At 39.6% G+C, this 19,461-nt stretch overlaps 1 protein-coding gene across 5 annotated transcripts in view; it reads right to left on the reverse strand.

The window, feature by feature from the left end:
• Positions 1–14,620, reverse strand: part of ehmt1b (euchromatic histone-lysine N-methyltransferase 1b) — a 34,621-nt gene extending 20,001 nt beyond the window's left edge. The window contains exons 1-9 of one of the 5 annotated variants that reach the window (XM_044334124.1): positions 7,938–7,976; positions 4,063–4,153; positions 3,451–3,974; positions 2,639–2,859; positions 2,559–2,602; positions 2,284–2,423; positions 1,706–1,837; positions 1,352–1,423; positions 1,058–1,160 (exon numbers count right to left, since the gene is read on the reverse strand). In XM_044334124.1, the coding sequence (XP_044190059.1) occupies positions 1,058–1,160; positions 1,352–1,423; positions 1,706–1,837; positions 2,284–2,423; positions 2,559–2,602; positions 2,639–2,859; positions 3,451–3,974; positions 4,063–4,153; positions 7,938–7,961 (1,351 nt within the window). In that variant the 5' untranslated portion in view covers positions 7,962–7,976. Of the gene's footprint in view, positions 1–1,057; positions 1,161–1,351; positions 1,424–1,705; positions 1,838–2,283; positions 2,424–2,558; positions 2,860–3,450; positions 3,975–4,062; positions 4,154–7,937; positions 7,977–8,184; positions 8,303–14,280; positions 14,493–14,520 lie in introns of those variants that run through there. The other 4 variants (XM_044334121.1, XM_044334123.1, XM_044334122.1 and 1 more) reach the window with 4 other exon arrangements.
• Between the last annotated feature and the right edge of the window lie 4,841 nt (positions 14,621–19,461).

Here is a 19,461-nt window from a genome sequence, read left to right on the forward strand (position 1 = left end):
CGGTTGCTGAGATAAGCTAGTCTGGCAATACAGGAGTGTCCATATCCCATAGTGAGATATTGAAACATATGCTATGAATGAGAACTTTAGGTTACTTGCCTTAAAGTGAATCAGATTGTATTAGAAGTCGCTCTATACTCTTTGAATTATTGAATGATGGTGAAAGGCCACTTGAATGGGAATTTCCATTTCAAAACTTCGTCAGACAGCTCACTTGACAAAACTAAGGCTTTGTGCAGTTACTGTCAGTCTGAATTTAGTTATCATCGGAGTTCATTCAGCCTACGATATCACATGCAAGCCAAGAATACAGCTAACATCAACAGTGTTAGCCCTAGTAATATGCGACTGACCATGTTTGGCGGAAATTAAGTAGTACTATGAATTAAATTTGTGTTATCCATTTTACAATCTAATTTCCAATTTTTTATCCAATTTTGTGTTTTCTATGTTCAATATTGCACAGCTCCAGTGTGTGAGTGAGCATGATTTAGCAATACATGGAGACTGTAGTATGAGACTATGTGTCTTAAATTTTGTGTTATCTATTTTACAATCTCAGCCTAATTTTGTGTTTTCTATGTTCAATATTGCACAGCCCTAGTGTGTGAGTGAATAAAACTCCCTCAGAATTCAAGTCTTTTTGAATTATCTCTTGTTCCAGTTACCTCAACTTGTACATTTGTATGAAGCATATTGTGTCCACCCTTCTTAATATAACTTATTACACTTAAAAAAAAAAATCTTTCATTGGAGTGAAATTTCGACAGATTAAAAAATGAAATAAATTTGTGATTAATCACGATTTACTGCACAAATTCATTCAATTAATCGCCATAAAAAATTTAATTCCTAATGAATTTGAAATGTATTCACTGAATAAAAATGAAGCAAAAACCCTTGTGTCATCAGGGCTAAACTGTGCTAAAATAGCAGATATACAGTCAAGAGCTCACAGTCAGCTTGTAGCTACAAACATTTGAATAATAATTAAAAATAAAATTTTCATTAGTAATTTTTAGCCAAAAAGTGTGAGTGTGATGGGAGCGGTTATCACCTTTGGCCTTTATCCTCCTTTTTCGTTTCCTGGATGGCCTGAGCCAAGCGCTGTCTCCTTTTGTTTTCTTTTTCAACTTCTTCTTCAGACTAGACTCCGAGCTCTGAGGCAGATGGATGGAGTTCATTCACAGAGATGATTACATGGACCGAGAGCAATTTGTTAACAATAATGGGAGACAAAACATTTAACTGCACTCACTTTTGTTCTGTCTTCAGACAAAAGAGCTGGTGTGAGATGACATTTAATATTTTGATGTGGTTAGGTGGAGAAATGATGGTGAGTAGATCTTACCAAGTCAGATTCTGTGCCCTCCTCCTCTCCATATTCTTCTCCCGAGTCTTCAGACTCCTGCTCATCACCCGCCTCCAAAAAAAAAAAAAAAAAAAAAAAAAAAAAGAGTTCATCACACACATTTAACATATAGTATATCCATCCATCATGTCAACACTGAAACTGTCCAAGACCTTAATTATTCACCAACTGATTTATCACTTTATTTGCCAAAAGGGTCACTCAACACAGCTGTCTTCAACAATATTTCCATTAAAAGGTCTTCAAATTCTGCACTTTACACATTAAATAGAAAATACCACCATGTGATGTTGGGACAATGTGAAATGAACACAACAGCTTCTATGTACCAACCTGGGGGATGGGTTCATATGTTCGACTTGCTTGCTGCTGTCGTTCCTCTTCCTCAGACTCCACCTCTTCTGACTCCTCCTCCTCAGATGCATTTTCGACCTTCTCACCGTTAATGTTTGCTACCTCTTTAGTCTGTAAGATAAGAAAAGACTAGAAATGACCATAGCAATCTCAAAATATACTGTGAAATATACTTTTGTGGTGCCAACCTATATGTGTCTGTAGCACATTATCAGTATGAAAAACTGCTCTGCAAATTTCCATTGAATGTTTGCTAAGATTTGTGAACTTGTTTACTTTTTAAAGGCAATGTTCTTGTATGGCTGCATGTGTTTAAAAAGTTAACTCCACGTTTTTACTTTACTGATTCAATACTGACTAGAGAAAGGTGGCACATTGATAAAAATGTTTAAAATGTCTGAAAGTGTCAATAAATGTATAATATAACTGATAAAGTGACTTTCATTTCTTCTTTGTTCAAAACTGAGATGTCAGCCAAGTGGCTAAAGAAGCGATCCCTTTCTTTTCATTCGTTTGTTTGGTTAAGTTTGTTTTAAATAAAGGCGAGGAACACAGACCGGTGGGCTCTTGGCAGACTGTGGGAACATTTCCAGCATAGTTCTCTGCTTGAGCACTTTGGTTTTCTTCTTGGGAACCAGGCTATACGTTCCCATCCTCCTCTTTTTCTTACGGGATGACAATCCTCCTGAGTAAGAGCCTACAGCACAAGATGAGAAAGATTTACACTAAGATTGTGACTGATTACTTTTCTATGAAATCCAAGAACAAAAAACATTTTTCCAGAGTCAGACATAGTGTGTGTATTTTGACTTGTGTCTGGAATCTGTCTGACCTAGTTGGATCTTGGCTGGTGCCGCAGCTGGAGGAGCTGGAGGAACTGGAGGAGCTGGAGGAGCTGGAGGAGCTGGAGGAGCTGGAGGAGCTGGAGGAGCTGAAGTGGCTGCAGGAGCTGGAGTTGGTGGAGGTGCTGCTGGTGAAGCTGATGGAGCTGTTTGTGCTGAAGCTGGCGTATCCGGAGGACTCTGAGGTAGATGGTTCTGAGCGGAGGACTGCTGCGAGGATTTCTGCGCATCAGGTGCAACTTGAGTCTCCATTTTGGCACTCTTTGCTTCTCTTAATTCCCTGTTAAGAAGCTGCAGGTGACGAGAACCAAAACTATTATGATCATCATGTTAGCAGTCTATTTGTTACTGGAGAGGCTCATTGTTTTGGGATTTTCACAATTTTTAACAAAAAAAACACTCAGAAGAAAAGAGCTATTAAAATTTGTTTTACACATTCAAATAGTTTTGTCTGATGTAAGGGAACACACTTCACTACATTAAACAACAATTTCATCATTTTATATGTAATTTTGCATATGTTTAACTCATAATTATACACTGTATGGCCAAAAGTATGAGGACATACAATACCAGTCAAAAGTTTGGACACACTTTTTCATTTAAGTGGATGGGAAGGTGTGTCCAAACTTTTGACTGGTTTTCCCAGTTTGGTGTGGAAGAACTTGACTGGCCTGCACAGAGCCCTGACCTCAACCCCAACACCTTTGGGATGAACATTTGATCATTTACTGTATAATGATGTTGGAAAGATATTCATATTTACATTGTGATAATGATTTCAACTCTGTCACTCAGCCCTAACAGAGAATAATGAGACAAATAGACAAAAAACGCAATGAGACAAAAACAAATTCAAGTAAGATATTGAGTATTGTTTACCTTTTGTGCCGGGCTAACGGCAGGTCTAGACATGGTCTTGCGCGCCCTGTGTATCGTGACGGGCGCTGGAGCCGGGGCAGGAGATGGGCCTGTGCCATTTTTAGTGTCTGGTGCCCCCTGTCCTGACATAGCCCCTGTACTGGGGTCAGTCCTTAGTGCACCTGGACTTTGTGCGCACCCAGACGCCGAGGTGGGGAGGGGTTTGGTCGTGTGTCCCCCTGTCGGTGAGCCCGAAGGCAACCAGTTAGTCCTGTGAGGGGAAACTCCCAAACCTGGCGTCGCTGCAGAGCTGCCTTCCTGCTGCTGTTGTTTAATGAGAATGAATCCATTGCTGCCAGTAACGGAGCCGTGCGGTGGCTCCGCGTCTGACATGCCATTTTCATTTACCAACAGTAAAGTCTTGTTTCCTGTTGCAGAGCCATGTGTCGGGCTCTTGTGCCTCATGTTGTCACATTCGCTGCCGTTGAGCATTGCCTCAGCTGCAGGGGAAGAGGCCAGTCTGGCTACTACCTCACTGTCTCCATCTATGGATCAAAACCAAAGACATCATGCATACTACATTGTATACATTTTCATAAATAAAAGTGCTTTCAAGTTTATTTTGACTGATACCTGGCTTCTCCTCTCCGTTGCTCGCTGGATCGAGTCCCTCTTTCTTTGTGGATGCACCCTTATCCAAGCTGCCCTTGGCTATACCAGCGGGCTGAAAGAAGACATATGTAAGGAGAAATCAAATTTAGAGCTGCAACCAACAATTATTTTATTTTCAATTCAATCAATTACAACTTTCAATCAGTCAGTTAGTCTGTAAAATGCCAAAAAACACGTAAAAATGTCCATCACAGGTTCCCAAAGCTCAGGGTAGCCTCTTTGAAGTGCCTGTTTAGTCCCACAGTCAAAAACCAAAGATTTTCAATTTACAATTGCAATGCTGACACAATGACAATTACGCAAATGATTATTTAAACGGATCAACAGAAAATGTATAACCAACAATTAATCAATCAATGAAATGTTTAAGTCACTTTTCAAGAAAAAATACTAAAGATTCTCTGGTTCCAGCGTCTCACAAGTGAGGACTTACTGCTTTTCTCTGTCTTTTATCATTACAAACTGAATATTTTGAGGTTTTAGACAAAATAGGACAGTTGAAGACTAAATGATTAATCAGTTAGTTAAAATTAATGTTGACAGATTCATTAATAATGGAAATAATCGTTGCAGTCGTCCCAAATGATATAAAAACAGAGAAAGGTAATAAATTCTCACATTTTACAAGCTGGAAGCAGAGACTGTTTGGCATGCTTGCTTAATAAATAGCTTAAATGATTAATCCATTATTAAAATCGCTGCCAATTCATTTTGACTAAGCAATTATGCGACAAATCTGAAAAAATCCAGGTCTAAGAATGAGTATGTGAATAAAACTATCTTACTTTTGTACACAAAAGGCGGTCTAAAACCTTTCTTTGTGCTTATTAGTGATGCATCTTTGTCAGAACCAAAGACTATAGAGTAAGCCAAGAGAATGAAGGACACCCCTGAGCTCTTTCATTGTCTGTCGTCTCTCTTTCTACTCTTGCTACAGCCAACCAGCAGTGTAGTACACAGGCCACAGGCTTCAAAAGAAATCTCAACCACCCACAGACCCTCTTTACATCTCACAGGAGGAAGCAGTTCAAGAGGCAACACCAGGAAATGTAAAGCTCTGTCTTCTGTGCGGATCGTCAACCTCATGCTCACTCTGGGAAAATGGGCTTGAAGGAAGAGGCCCGGGAGAAAAGCATCATGAAACCACGCTTTTGCTTTCATTTTGCTTATCAAAGCCACTGCCTTTGTTCCAATCCCTTCACACTCTTCACATCAAATGTCAAAAGGAAAGTGGACCTAGGTCAGTTTGTCCTTGGAGGGCAGCATAACCAGCACTGAACAGAAAAGTTTACACTCTCCACGACTGTATGTGTGGCTCAGAATAAAGGTAGACATCCAGACATATGTGCTGATTGGGGCAAGGGTTCATATCTAGTGAGTAGTAAGAGCAGATGCTGTGTTTTATTGCTCCAAGAAAACAGAGGAAACACTATTTCTCCAAACCAGCCCAATCAAAAGACCTGCAACAGACAGACCACTGACAGCTTCATTTTCTCCTTAAATTCTCCTCTCCAAGGTTTCTGACAGTCAAATCCTCAGATTTTAGAGTCTGAAACCTGTCCACATTCAAACCCAACTAAATGAGTCATCAGGACAGATTTCCCAAATCTTTCTCCTGAACATGTTCTCCTGAGTCCCTGAGCCAAGGACGAGACAGCAACAAGGTCAGACCAGGAGCCGGCCTGTGAGCAGAATAACTGAGGTGTTTCCCAGTGAACATCTAGTCTGGGACAATCCTCAAGGAATCTAGTGAGCACATGTGAGGGTGAAGGAAAGAAGAATCCTTTAGTTCCTTTTTTCATGGATTGAAGAAAGCCAGTTACAAAAAAAAAAAAAAAAACATACACACACCAGGCTCATCCCTCCCCCTAGTGGTGGAAAGTGGAACATCCGCACAGGAGAACAGAAAGGAGAGGGGGGGAAGGGAGGCAGAGAAGGCTGTCTGCAGATCTCCGCCATTTCGCAACCAGATTGTTTACTGACAGTATGCGGCCATTGCAGCAGTTTTCCACTAGATGGGGAAAGTCTGGAGGCTTGTGGATGGGAATATGGGGGCTGCTGAGAGAAGCTCCAAATGTGAAGCCAAGGCTAAGAGTGCTGATCAGAAGCCTTAAGTAGCACATTAAAAAATGGAAAGATGTTAGAATAGATCAAAGCTTCAGCCAATGGTTCAGAGTTTATATTCAAAGATTGGACTCTCTCCTAATACAGCAAATAAGCTAATTAGAAATACGGTCTTAACAGATTATAACAGATTTTTATACTGCTAATAAAATATTCTGATTGTTCAATCACCATCTTGACTGCCTAGAATCCCTACGACATTATATGAAGCTGGTATGTGACAAGGCCTGGACCTCCACACTGATATGACCTATCTTTAGATCTACTGCAAGAGGCCTGAAAATAAGTCAGAGCCACCTAAATACAAAGCACAAACAACTTACACAATCAGCTGTTAGACTGCCAGTGACAAAATCAAGGTCCCAACACTCCAATGAGATTGAACAATAAAAAAAAAAAAAGTACACAACTGCACTGCAAACTGCCAAAGTAAAAAAGGATGAATTCCTGATCATCTAAAGCAGTGGTTCCTTATCCTTTTAAATGAAGCAGCGGCTATTTGTGAAGCCTTGTCTGTGAGCTGTGAGCAGTTTGACCACAGAGTGGTCTCTTGTTTTGTTTGAATTATTTTTAGAGGTCTGAAGAGGTGAGACTATGAAGTATGTCACCGGAAAAAGGCAAAGATTGGAGGGAAGTCAGAAAAACACCTGATCTTGTGTTAATTCTTTCATGTTTCTATGTTCTTGCAACCCCCTTCAGTTGTCCCGATCCCAAGAGCCACTATTCTAAAGAAATGTGGTTCTTGACTTTGCATTTTCTCAAAGCAAAAATGACAAAATACGGGGCTGTGATCTCAACGACCCCAGTTTGAGTCCAGCATGCCATCTCTCCTCTCTCTTCTAATTTCCTGTCAGCTTTTTACTTTGCACTATCCAAACAAAGGCAGAAAAGTGACTTAACATATGCCAGTTATTTACCTTCCCAGTGACTCATTATGCAAACCGATGTATCAACACATGTAAGGTCTAACCAGACAGAAAGCAGAACGCTGGTAGACATGGAATCTAACACCACAGCCTGACAGGCAACCTTTAGATTGATAATCACTCAGATAGTCACTGCAGCCATATGTTCCAGTATACTCCTGATCACATAGCTTCAGCTGCAAATACATTTAGTCCCCAGAGACCTCATTATATACTGACCATGAGGGATACACAGAGAGCACAGAGGAAGGATAAAAGAAGAGGTATGAGGAAAAAGACAAGGTTTGTTCTGAGTTTAGAAAATCTACCGTCAGGGTAGATTCCAGATCTTCAGGAGGTCAGACTTTTCTTCCCGTATCAAGGCTGAAATCGTATTTCCTGTTTAGTGATTGCTCTAAATACAGCTGTTGTGCTAATCCATGAGGAGCTCTCTCCCAACAACAGCATCCAACACGGCAGACTCAAATCTCTCTTTGATACAGCAGCACTGCTACCAAAATAAAATAATCATCGAGATCAAGTCCTCGATTTCAGGAATCAAGAGCAATGAGGTGCTGATAAAGCAGCAGCAAGTGTCTCAAGAAGCACATCTTACAAACTGAGAAACCATCTCAACGAGAAGACAGCAAGAGCTCAAATCAATTGATTGTAACTTTAATAGAAAATGGCTAAAAGGAGCATGGAAGCAAGACTGTGCATCTGCTCAGACCATTCAAAAGCAACCAAGGGTGAAGAGTATAAAGCTAACATGTCTTTTCCCTTGTGTGCCTCCAGGAAGCATCATACCTGCTTTCTTCTCATGGCCTCCATTGAGAAGAGGAAGGCGTCAGAGAGGCAGTGTGTGCGTGAGAAAGTGAGAGAGAGAGAGTGTGTGATTGAGAGAGAGAGAGAGAGAGTGAGAGAGAGAGAGAGAGAGAGAGAGAGAGAGGGGAGAGAGGGAAGGGGGAGGACAGAGAGAGAGGGAGCGAGCGAGAGAGAATGTGTCGAACAGATTGTTCCTCTTTTCCTTTTCTTTCCCCGCATGCACATTCACCTCGCCGGTCATGTGACCTGGTGGCTCCCTCTGTCGGTCTTCCTCTTCAGAGGGTCTCCACAGAGCATGCTCAGTCAGTTCAAACTGTAGCACCGCTCCATTTCTTTAAACTGGAAGACCTCACTGAAAGTGAAGACATTCATTGGAACAGACCTGCCGTACAAGTCATTTATATACATTTTTTAAAATCCTGCACATACCCTACACTTCACGCCAATATGTTGATGTCAGTTGTAGTTTTTGGAAAAAAAAGGAGCAAAAATCACTCACTCATCATTTTATTACAAATCTTTGAGTTAGATTGTGTGTGCTTTGTCTTTCTGTTTCTCAATATTGTAATTCTACGACAACCTCCGGTCCAGTTATTGTTGTTCTTGCCTTTCTGCCACATAGCTGGTGTGCCTGCACAGCCACTTGAGGAGCACCTAGGGAAGGAGGAAAGATAGTAGAAGAATAAAAGCCCCAGAAGCAAACTGGATGTCAGCGAGGAGCCTGAGGAGCCAAACTTTTTCCATTTTTCCGACATCAGTCCGCATCCAAAACCTCTCAACAGGAGAATCTTTTGTCTTCGCTGAGCCTCAGGTCAATCAAGGCAGCAGCAAAACACAAACCATGCCAGCCAGGCCATGCACCACATATTAAGTCACAGAACAGTCCAAGTTGTCAATGGGGAAAAAGCCTCAAAAACAGTTGCAAAAGCAACAACAAAAGGGCCAGAAGAGATAAACTGAAGCACTATATTACACTACAAACTTCCACAGGAATATAAATGTAGGAAACCAGCTTAGCATAAAGGATCTTTACAAAGGCTTTCTGTTGCCCTCTGGTCTTTGTACTCTATGTGTTCCATTATATATTTGGTCTACATTCTAGTTTATGTATACATTCAATATATTATTTATATTTTAACAGTGCTTCTCATTATTATTTTAATAATGTGTCAGTTATTTTCAATCAATTCCTTGTTTTGTCTGACCAACAGTACAGTGCAGAATCCACTGATCAGAGAAAAAACAGGAAATCCTCATATTTGAGGAGGTGGAGCCAGTAAACGTCTGGCATTTTTTTGTTTAATTAATGACTTAAATACATAACTTATTATAAGAGTAATAGAGGTTTGTCAGATTCCAAAGGGAAATATGTTGTCTCCTCAGGGGAACTCATTAACATAGGAACGCAGATGTATAGATGTCAGTGGCTTCTCCTGTTTCACAACATAACAATGACAACCTAATCCTGACACACGAGGTCAGGTTTATCAACTTTCAGCAGTCGGCGCACGAAAAAAGAACATAAGCACTTCCCTTCAACCATGGCTGAGTTGCAAGAATGTAAAACAAACAAAAAAAAAATCAGACAGATATGCAAGAGAGATAGTAAAGCCAACGGGGTAGTAAAGAAAAATTTACAACACAATATATACAGGAACAGTTCACTATGTGCTATGCAACAAACACAAGACACAAAAAGAGGCCATCCATAAGAAATGACAAAACCTCATCCTGTATATGAGAAAACCTGGAGCCTGTGATGTTATAATGAGAAACTCATTGTAACTACACCATAACAAATTCTTGTGCCCATTTGAGCCCATTAGAGTTAATGTCTATATACACTGTAACCGAGTAGATATGCAACATGATTGTAAAGATTAAAAGTTACACAATGCAGGCCAGATGTCTTACTTAATAGCAACAGGGACAACATACTGAAACAAAGCAGATGACAGACTATCACAAGGCCTTTCCTTTAGCAATGCTAACAGCCACGGTATGCAGCAAGGCTCTCTGAGTATCAGTGTTGGTCTGTCTGTCGCTTTGGTCCAGACTGAAACATTTCCACAACTAAAGGATGGACTGCCATGACATTTTGCTTAAGACCTTCATAGTCCCCAGAGGATGAAGCCTACTGAAGCCTTTGGTGATCCCCTGACGTTTCCTCTAGCACCACGATTAAGTTAACGTTTTTAGTTTAGTGTGAAACATCTTGACAGCTAACGGATGGATTGCCATCAAGTCTGGTACAGATATTCGTTGTCCCCAAGATAATTAAGCCCTAATGATTTTGGTGATCCTCTAACTTCCCCTCTAGCACCACAGCAGGTACAAAATAGTCCAAGCAAACACACAGAGACGAAAGAGAGCATAGATGCGGAAAATAATTACTTTGACTATGGATTTTGATGTCTTGCAATGGGTTTGCAGCCCATTAGCAGTGGGGTCTAAGAACAATGTTGTTATTCCATCTGTCCATCAAACACTTTGGCCGAGAATAAAACCTCAACTACTTTGAAACAGCTCTAGTTTCATTCATGGTCTTCAGAATAGGATTCCTGATCATTTACCTCCATTTGACAAACTTTATGACAAAGGTGTCTCAAAAACTTAAGTCCAGATCTCCATAAAATTTTCTTTGGAGATTCATGACACCCAGAGACTAATCTCCAAAATGTCCAATAATCCCAACGCACATCAAAATCTAACAAGTAGATTACCATGAAATTTGCTGAGCACACACTGTGTGGATATACTGTTTCTTTGGTGAACCCCTGACTTTTCTTCTAGTACCACCACAAGGTTGACATTTGTGGTTCAGGGTGTAACACAGGGTGCAAAATTAACTTTTTTGTCCACCAGCCAAATGGCTAATGAATGTTCAAATTTTACCAGCCAGTCAATTGATTACCTTTTTTTTTGGCTGGTGAGTGAAGAAAATCTACCAGCCACTTGCATATTTTACCAGCATTTGGCCAGTGGCTGGGGCTAATTTTGTGCTCAGTTGTAATATCTCACCTTTACAACTCTACAAAATCTACAACTATTAATGGTGGCCATGAAATTTACAACAGCTATTTAAGGTTCCTAGAGGCCGCATTCAAACGACTTTGGTGATATTCTGACTGGTCACAGTTACAAGCATAGATGGTAATATATCTACTATACTACTCTACTATAACATCTACTTGATGGATTGGCACAAATTTGGTATAATTGATAGAGATATTCATGGTTCCCAGATGATATATTCTTATGACTTTGATGATCATTTCACTTTGACTCTCTTCTACCACCACCATGAGGTTGACTTTTTTTGTTCTTTATTGAAATATCTCGACTGTTACTAACTAGTGGATGGATTGCTATGACATTTGGTACCAACATTCATGGTCCTGGAGGATGAATTATAATAACTCTGATCTCCTGACTTTTCATCTCTGCACAGGGTTTTTTTAAAGCCTGACACTGTGGGATCAGACAAAATTCAAAACAACAGTGCGGAGCCACTACCATGGCTATAGACTGTAAAACTAGAAACTAACTGGTTTGAACGAATTGTTGTTTGACCACATGTGGCCATTCCTGTTCTCAAATGGCCGCACTGAAGGCAAAGTAAAAAGCCAGCTGTCAGAGGGGGGAGAGGCAATATGCAAGTATGGAGATAACGACAAATTTTCCGGCCATCTCTCCTGCAAGGCACTCATAATGTTGCACTTATTTGTACACACGAAAAGTAGGTGGCTCGCTAGTCTGTGGAACCCTTGATGTCTACACTTGTTTTGTCACACCAATAAAAAGTTTTTAAAAAAAGAACAAAAAAACAAGTAGAAAACAGCACATGTGCTGTACAGAAGTTTTAATAAAGAACAGTCCCATTCAGCTTTTCCTGCTCCTGCACGGACTACTCTTCAAAAATATCTTATGTCAACAGATTTTTCCAGTGATCAAGCAATCTGCATCATATCAACCATACCTGATGAAAAATGGTTTTCTACAGATATATATTTATGCAATTATACACACATTCGCAAAATATGTTTGTTTCATGCTGTTTCAGCAGCACCATCAGAACCTGGGATTCGAGGGAGATGCCTGAGAGTACATGACATCAGCTGGATGGTATCTGTCGCAAGGCCATTTCACCTCAACAATGTACTTTAACCACAGCGCCAAAAGTACTGCTTGACATTCAACCAAGCCTTTTCTCTTGCTGGGTCTTGTGTCTGAATGCACACAGTAACTGAATGCTGAATGAAACACACACGTACAGGACCAGTGACCAGGAAATTAGAAACACCTGTTTAATGTAATGCAATACTATACAGGCGCCCTGCACTTACTACTACCTTACCTCAAGCTATAATCTATACCTTTTTACTAAAAACATGTTAGTTATTAGTACAATAAATTATGTAAATGATGTCATTTGCATGGCGCAGTGTTAACAAATAAGGCTGGTACATTTTCTGTGGAAGGACATGCTGTTAATGTGCTGCAACTGCTGTTTGGACAATGCAAATGTAGTCTGTTCAAATAAGAGATACACAGGAGGTGACTCACTCTCCACTTCTTTTGTAATTTCAAGCCTAAAAATCAAAAACATAACATGAACTTTGGCAGCTGGCACACATTTAAACTTTTGCAATGTCTGATTAGAATAAACAGCAGACTTTGTTTATGATGTTAAAGGGTCTGTTCATGATCCGAATCATCCAAATATACTATGCCTGGTGCCCAGCCATTAGTGCTGCAAATAATAGTTATTTTCAATGATCTGTTAATTACTTATTATTATATATTATTCTGATTAATCAATGAATCCATTGATCTATAATATGTCCATGAAAAAAGGTAACGCTTGCACACTTTACCCCGAGCCTTGAAACATTGTCCAGATTAAACTTTTGTGGCTTGAAGTAAGTGCGCAGGCGTTACTTTTTTTCATTTAAATTGCTTTCTAATAGCCTTGCACCTATACATGATGTGCGTATAATTACTCTCCTTCAGCTCTATGATATGTCCAACCAAGAGTGTGAAACCCATAGATACTACATTTTTATGTCAATCACAGTATTATAGAGCACAGACTAGTTATGCAGGCAATCAGCCATAGATGTCAACAGTTTTCACCGGATCTATTTCTTCGGTCGCTCCTGTTAAAACTGATCACAGTGAGGCCTGTGGATTACAGGAACCCTATTTTTGGAAAGATATGTATCTCAGTCATTTCCCACTGTTTTGCGCACCATGAAATTCCATTCACCTCCACTGTATTGGAGCAGACCGGAGACATTTCAGAAACAAAAATCTGAAAATATCAGCAGATAAAACTAAAATTATCTGCATGGTCAGATACAACTAGAAGTATGTAGAGAAATGTGTTTTTCTGGTTTTGGTGAATAGACCCTTTAAGGCCACCCATTATCTATATGTCAAATGCAAAGCCATATCACTCACGACAACACCATGAATTTCAACGGAAGTGGCTGTGAACCTTTCTTTGCTATTACCCCTCCAGACTCTTTGAACAAGCAGATCTCATCACAACGCTGATGGAGCGACCTCTGCCGAACAACACTAGATCCTTTCTCTCAAAAGAAAGAAGAAAAAGAAACAAAGACTAAAGCTGATACGTGTGCACACTTCTATGATAGTAAAATCGGTCCATCTTTACTAGTGAAACCTTACTAAAACACAATAATGTAACTTGTTACAGTTAGCCTTAGAGTGCCTTATACCGACTGAAAGCCATGGAAACAACTGCAGATAGCTGACAAAGACAACCACACAACAGGAACATATTACTTGATAAGTGTGATGTGAAGAATAATGATGCAGAGAGCATCAAAGCCGGTTTAATATGTTTACAGTGGGAGGTTGTAAGTAGCCAAGCCAATGCTGCCTTCATTTGACTGCATCAATTATCATGTAGGAGCTAACATACTGTACAGCACGCAGAAGAGAACAATATCAGCCGAGCATTAAGCCGTATTGTTCCATATCACATAGGCTCCTGTGTCGTTTAAAGATGTGAACCTCAAGGATCAATTTTTGTGTCGATTTGAGAAAGTGTGCCTAGTCTGCTAACTAGCACAGCTGCTAGCAGCTAGCTAAACAGCAGTGTATAAATTAGCCACCAGTAAGCCGGTGACAAACAATACAGCTACGCCGTGAATAATGTCGTCTATAAACGCATGCGTGTCCATCTGCGGTTTATTTGGAACCACTAAACCTGGACAGAAGCAGGACAGTGACATGAGCCTGGACCATGAATGACTAAAAACCCCCGGAGCAGAGCTCACATCCCGCCTGCACAGACCATTCATGTTCCCGGGTGCAGCATCTTCCTGCACACTCAATTGCCCTCCGTACGGCACAAAAGCAAGGGAGCCCAGGCTGGCAGCAGAGGCAAGTTACGACAAAACCGACGCCTCCACACCGACAATTCTCCCGCTCATTTACGGGGTCACCGGCTGCCGGGGCGCAACACCTTTTCCGAGACGCGGAATACAGCGAGAAAGTGAAACAAGCTGGCCGTAGATTAAGCTCACACACTCACCTCGGTTCCTACCGAAGCCATGGTGCCTGGACGTTAACCCCGCCCACCCGCGATTACGTCACGTTTATACATTTGCAGGCGATGTTAATACCACACCTGAGAGTTGGCTGATATGACAGTAATAATAATAAATATAGACGATAGTAGCGATTCCGAGGTTCAAGCCAAGACAGACCGTTAGAAGTTAAAAGCTTCAACAGCCTAATTAAAATATCCACCAAGTTTGGCGATGTTTGGACAAACTCATTGATTTATGGCCAAATTTGCACCAGGCCCATGCACGTGTTTGTAACTGGTGGCGCTCCCTACTTAGAGATTTCAAAATAGTTTTACACACGTAGTCCAACATCGTAAAGAAACATATTCTGCGAGTTTTGTAATGATGGGACAAACAATTTCTAATTTATAGTCTGATTTGTATTATGCCATGCTCATTTTTTTGCATTTGTAGCGCCCTCTAGTGGTTGATTTGAATGAAACTTTCAGGGTGTGCTTCAGGTACTTACGTGGACATATCCTGCAAGTCCTGTGATAATTGGTCCAATGGTTGTTGATTTTGGTCTATTTATGTGCTGAGCCAAGCCTTTTTGAAGTTCATCGGTCAATATCTTGAAAACTAAATAAGATATCAACAAGATTTATGAAACTTTTGATAATGATCCACAGAAATGTTGTTGGTAAGTGAACCTACAGTTTAGGAGATGTCAAAAATGTGTTTTTAAAAAAAATCAAAATGGCGGAAAATCTATCAAGGCACAAATGGGTGTGGCTTATATGGATAGATTCGTCTGGTCCCACGGAATCCAGGAAAAAAAGAATTTTGTATTTGAGACTTAGTGTTCAAAAGTTATAGGCCAAAACTTGGTGTTAGCGCCACCATTAGGCCGATTGGGGTCATATTTCTTAAGCAGCACTTGCACAAAACTTCCAATCAAAGGGCAAAATCTCATGGCTCTTGCATTCACCAGCTCACAGGAATTTGTGAAAACATTTCTGAAGAAACATAATAATAAACTTGACCCTTTGGGCTTGAACCCCTAATAATAATAACTTTGATAATTGTAATAATGTACTCTATCTTGTTACTTCTGTGACTTTGCTGTCATACTTTGATTAATGAACAGACCAAACCTCTATTTGTCCACTTTAATATTATACTATTAATATTATATTTCTCCAGAAATAATCCTTAGATATTATATAAGCATACAGACTATGTGATAACAGAAAATATTGCAATTAGAAATTACAGAGGACAGCACAATAAGTAGCCTAACTAAAGCATTCAAACATACTGACTCAAATAGTACATCTAATACATAAAGGTGCTGCAGTCATCCTTTAAAGATTTAAAGGTACAATCCATTATCCAAATGCAAACAGAATTGTTGCCCCACCACCAAATTCAAAACACAAGACTGGAATATGCCATCCTACATTATCTGACAGATCTTTCAATCCAAGGATAACTGATGCTCTGTTGTTGTAAATATTATTAGTACGACAATATTGGTGTGATCACAACTGAACCTTGTCTTGCATTTGGTGTTCCAGTTCATCCCAAAGGTGTTGGGTGGGTCAGCTGATTTCTTCCACACCAAACTGAAAAAAATCTTTATGGACCACACATTATGCTTGGTGGCATTATTATGTTGAACCACTGTTTATTCTAAATGCTATAGAATTAAGATTTCTTTTCATTGTCATTCATGATAAAAAGCCCCAGACCAGAAGAAAACAGGTCTATTTCACCGTTGATGCAATGAAGGAGAAGGTTAACTATATACAGAAACTTGCATCATATATTCCCAGTCCCAAAACAAACAAAACAAAAAAAACACAATCATCCAAACACATCAAGGGTAAGAAAAGACAAACACACAAGTTTTGTCTTACACTTTTGGGGTGAAGAACCTGTCAGACACGGTGCTTACCCAACCTGAGAAGAATGTTTTCACCAAGGGGCGAAACTGGTAACCACGCTGTCTGCCAGTGGTAGATTTCATCACAGCCACAGACTTAACTATCAGGAACAACAATTTAAACAGAAACAGGGGCAGAACAGCTTAGAATAAAAGTATGAGCCGGCTTCTCCAGTACAATGACCCCTTCTTCACCAGGAAAGCAGTGAGGACTGTAATATCACCATCTTCAGAATCAGGTTTATTCGCTGAGTAGCAAGTACAAGGAATTCAGTGTGGTCTGAATGTCAACAGAAAGTGCAATAAACATGAACATTAAACAAAGATTACAAAGATTATTAGATTAGACAAAGATATTAGATTACGCACTACTCAGTGACACTATGTATGAAGCACTGAAGAAAGATCCCACCGATGGGTTTAAGAAGAAGGTCACAAACTATCTACAACAGTTGGAAAAAGTACAAAGCCATTAACCTTTCACTATATCACTGTCCTCACCCCCTGAGAAGCCACTTCATGCATGTATGGAATCCCCAAGACACACAAGGAGGGAGCCCCACAGAACCCATCATCGGGAACAATTTCAGCTCATTTGGTTGGTAACACTGCACACCACATCCAAACTCCAAGGACTCTGTCAGAATGGTTCAAGAACTAAAACTGGACCATGGTGTCCAACAGGATGGCCTTCTTGGACTGTTCAGTGCACATTGAAGAGGACAGAAGCTGATATGTAAATTTACAGAAAACCAATTACTCTTTGACTTTCACCACTCACTGCAACACAAGTGAGGGGATATCAGACCCCTCCACCACTGGGCTGAGAATGTTCCTACAAGTACTGAGGCATAAGAGAAGCAGCACAAACCCCTCGAGGAAGCCCTTAAAAAGCTTGTGGCTACCCAAACTGAACCTTCGTCAAAACAATAAAATGATCCAGTAAGAACACCACAATGACAGACAGAGAAGAAAATAAGAACAGACTCAAGAACATAGTCACTCTCTATGTGGCTGGCTGAAAAACTCAGGAGGATCTTCCACAAACTCCTAAGCAACCTTCCTCAAGAGTTGTTTTGATCAGGAGTGTAGGCTACAGTAGCTGCTACAGGTAGCAGCTAACTAGCTAATTAACAGGTTTTCACTGGTGATGTAATCAGTAGCAACTAAGTACATTTACTCAAGTACCACACATAGAATTTTAAGGTATTTGAGCTTTTTATTTTTTACTTTAACCATTTACTCCATTTCATTGCAGAAGTACATACTTTTACTAAATCTGACAGCTATAGTTAAATTAGTTATGGTTACTTCACAGATTAAGATTTACAAAAGAAATTACAAGTTTGCAAAATATGATGCACTTCACTTATAGTGGAGAACATGCATTGTGATGTGGCAACTTTTAAGTACTCTACTTTAAAAGTGACATTAATTATTGGCTACCATTCATGAAAAAAAGAGTATTAATCCAAACTAATACTGACCAATAATACTAAATGAATACCAAAATAGATAACCAACCAATGATTGAATGATAAAAATTAACAGTAGCGAAGCAAAAATTGGAGAAAGAACTACAAACTGTTTTTGATTCTGATCGGTGGGAGAACACTTATATGGGACTAGAATAACAGCTTCATATGCCTGGAAGATACAGATACAGTATTTTGTTATGCCAGACAAATTTACTAAATATAATTCATCTGCATCATAAAGTGTTGGAGAGAATGTGGAGAAGTCTAGTCCTACTTTACCTGTATAATTTGGTCCTGTGAAGTGTTAAAATCACAGTGGATTTGAGTTAAAAGGTAAAATTTTGAAAAGTCTAGTATAGTGAGATGGAAATGGAGTAAATTAAAAACAAGGAGGAAATTACTTTTTGAAACAGGATGAAACATGATGGGCTAAATGGCTGTGCTATGTAAAACTGAAATCATGGATATAATGGATGAAATTAGGTACATGCAGATGGGTGGATCCATTAATATGTATATTTGTACAGTACAAGTCAAAAGTTTGGACACACTTTCTCATTCAAGTGAAAGGAAAGGTGTGTCCAAACTTTTGACTAATACTGTATGTGCATATGTGTGTTTATTTGGTTTGTATACATACATAAGAATGTACACAAATATTTTTTATGTATTTCTGCAGTGAAAAAGATCTATTAATGTAAAGGCTTACTGGGCCTCTCTGCATTAAGGACACACCTTTCTTTCCATCACTTCTGTTTTATTACAATGATTTTAATTTTTGTTGTTACAGATCAGCTGTGCACCAACAACTGTAAAGTTTAAAACAAACAAACAAACAGAAAAAAACATGATTAATGACAATTGGTGACAAGTATTTTCAAAAATGAGCAATAATTGTGGTAAAAATGACAATATTGTAACAATTTCAGTTGAATTACACTGTAACACTTCATATGTAACATTAAGCAGATTGATAACGGTTTAAGTTCCATGTTTTAGTTATTTGAGTCATTGACTTAAGTCATTAACATATAACACTGTTTATGCCTGAGATGCAGCTAACCTCAACAAAGCATCCCTCTGCAACCTTTACTGTTTCCTTTGATCGTGTCTGTATTAAACCACCAGATGTCCTCCTTGGCTTAGTCCCCCCCCCACCCCCCATACCAGTTATTCTCTCCACCTGTTTGATTCTTCTTTTCACCTGTGTTTATACCTACTTACTTGTTTTAATTTCTCTATCTTTTACCTCAGTTCTTGGTATTATGACTGGAATTAAATGAACCTGTTTAAACCAACAAATGTCCTGGGTCTGACTCAAACAGGGGACATGGTCAGCATGCTTAAGCCCTACACCACCAGAACACCTCCAATTCTACTTTAATGGTTTGCTCCCCAGAACCAAAAAAAGAGGTATATTACATCACACAGAAATACATTATCTACATTTCAGAGGGGAAATATTTACTCCACTGCATTTATTGAACTGACTTTCAATAAATCCTGATCAAAACAACTCTTGAGGAAGGTTGCATGGGAGT

Source organism: Thunnus albacares, chromosome 18 (assembly GCF_914725855.1).
Source record: "Thunnus albacares chromosome 18, fThuAlb1.1, whole genome shotgun sequence".
In the NCBI taxonomy this organism is placed as follows: domain Eukaryota; kingdom Metazoa; phylum Chordata; class Actinopteri; order Scombriformes; family Scombridae; genus Thunnus; species Thunnus albacares.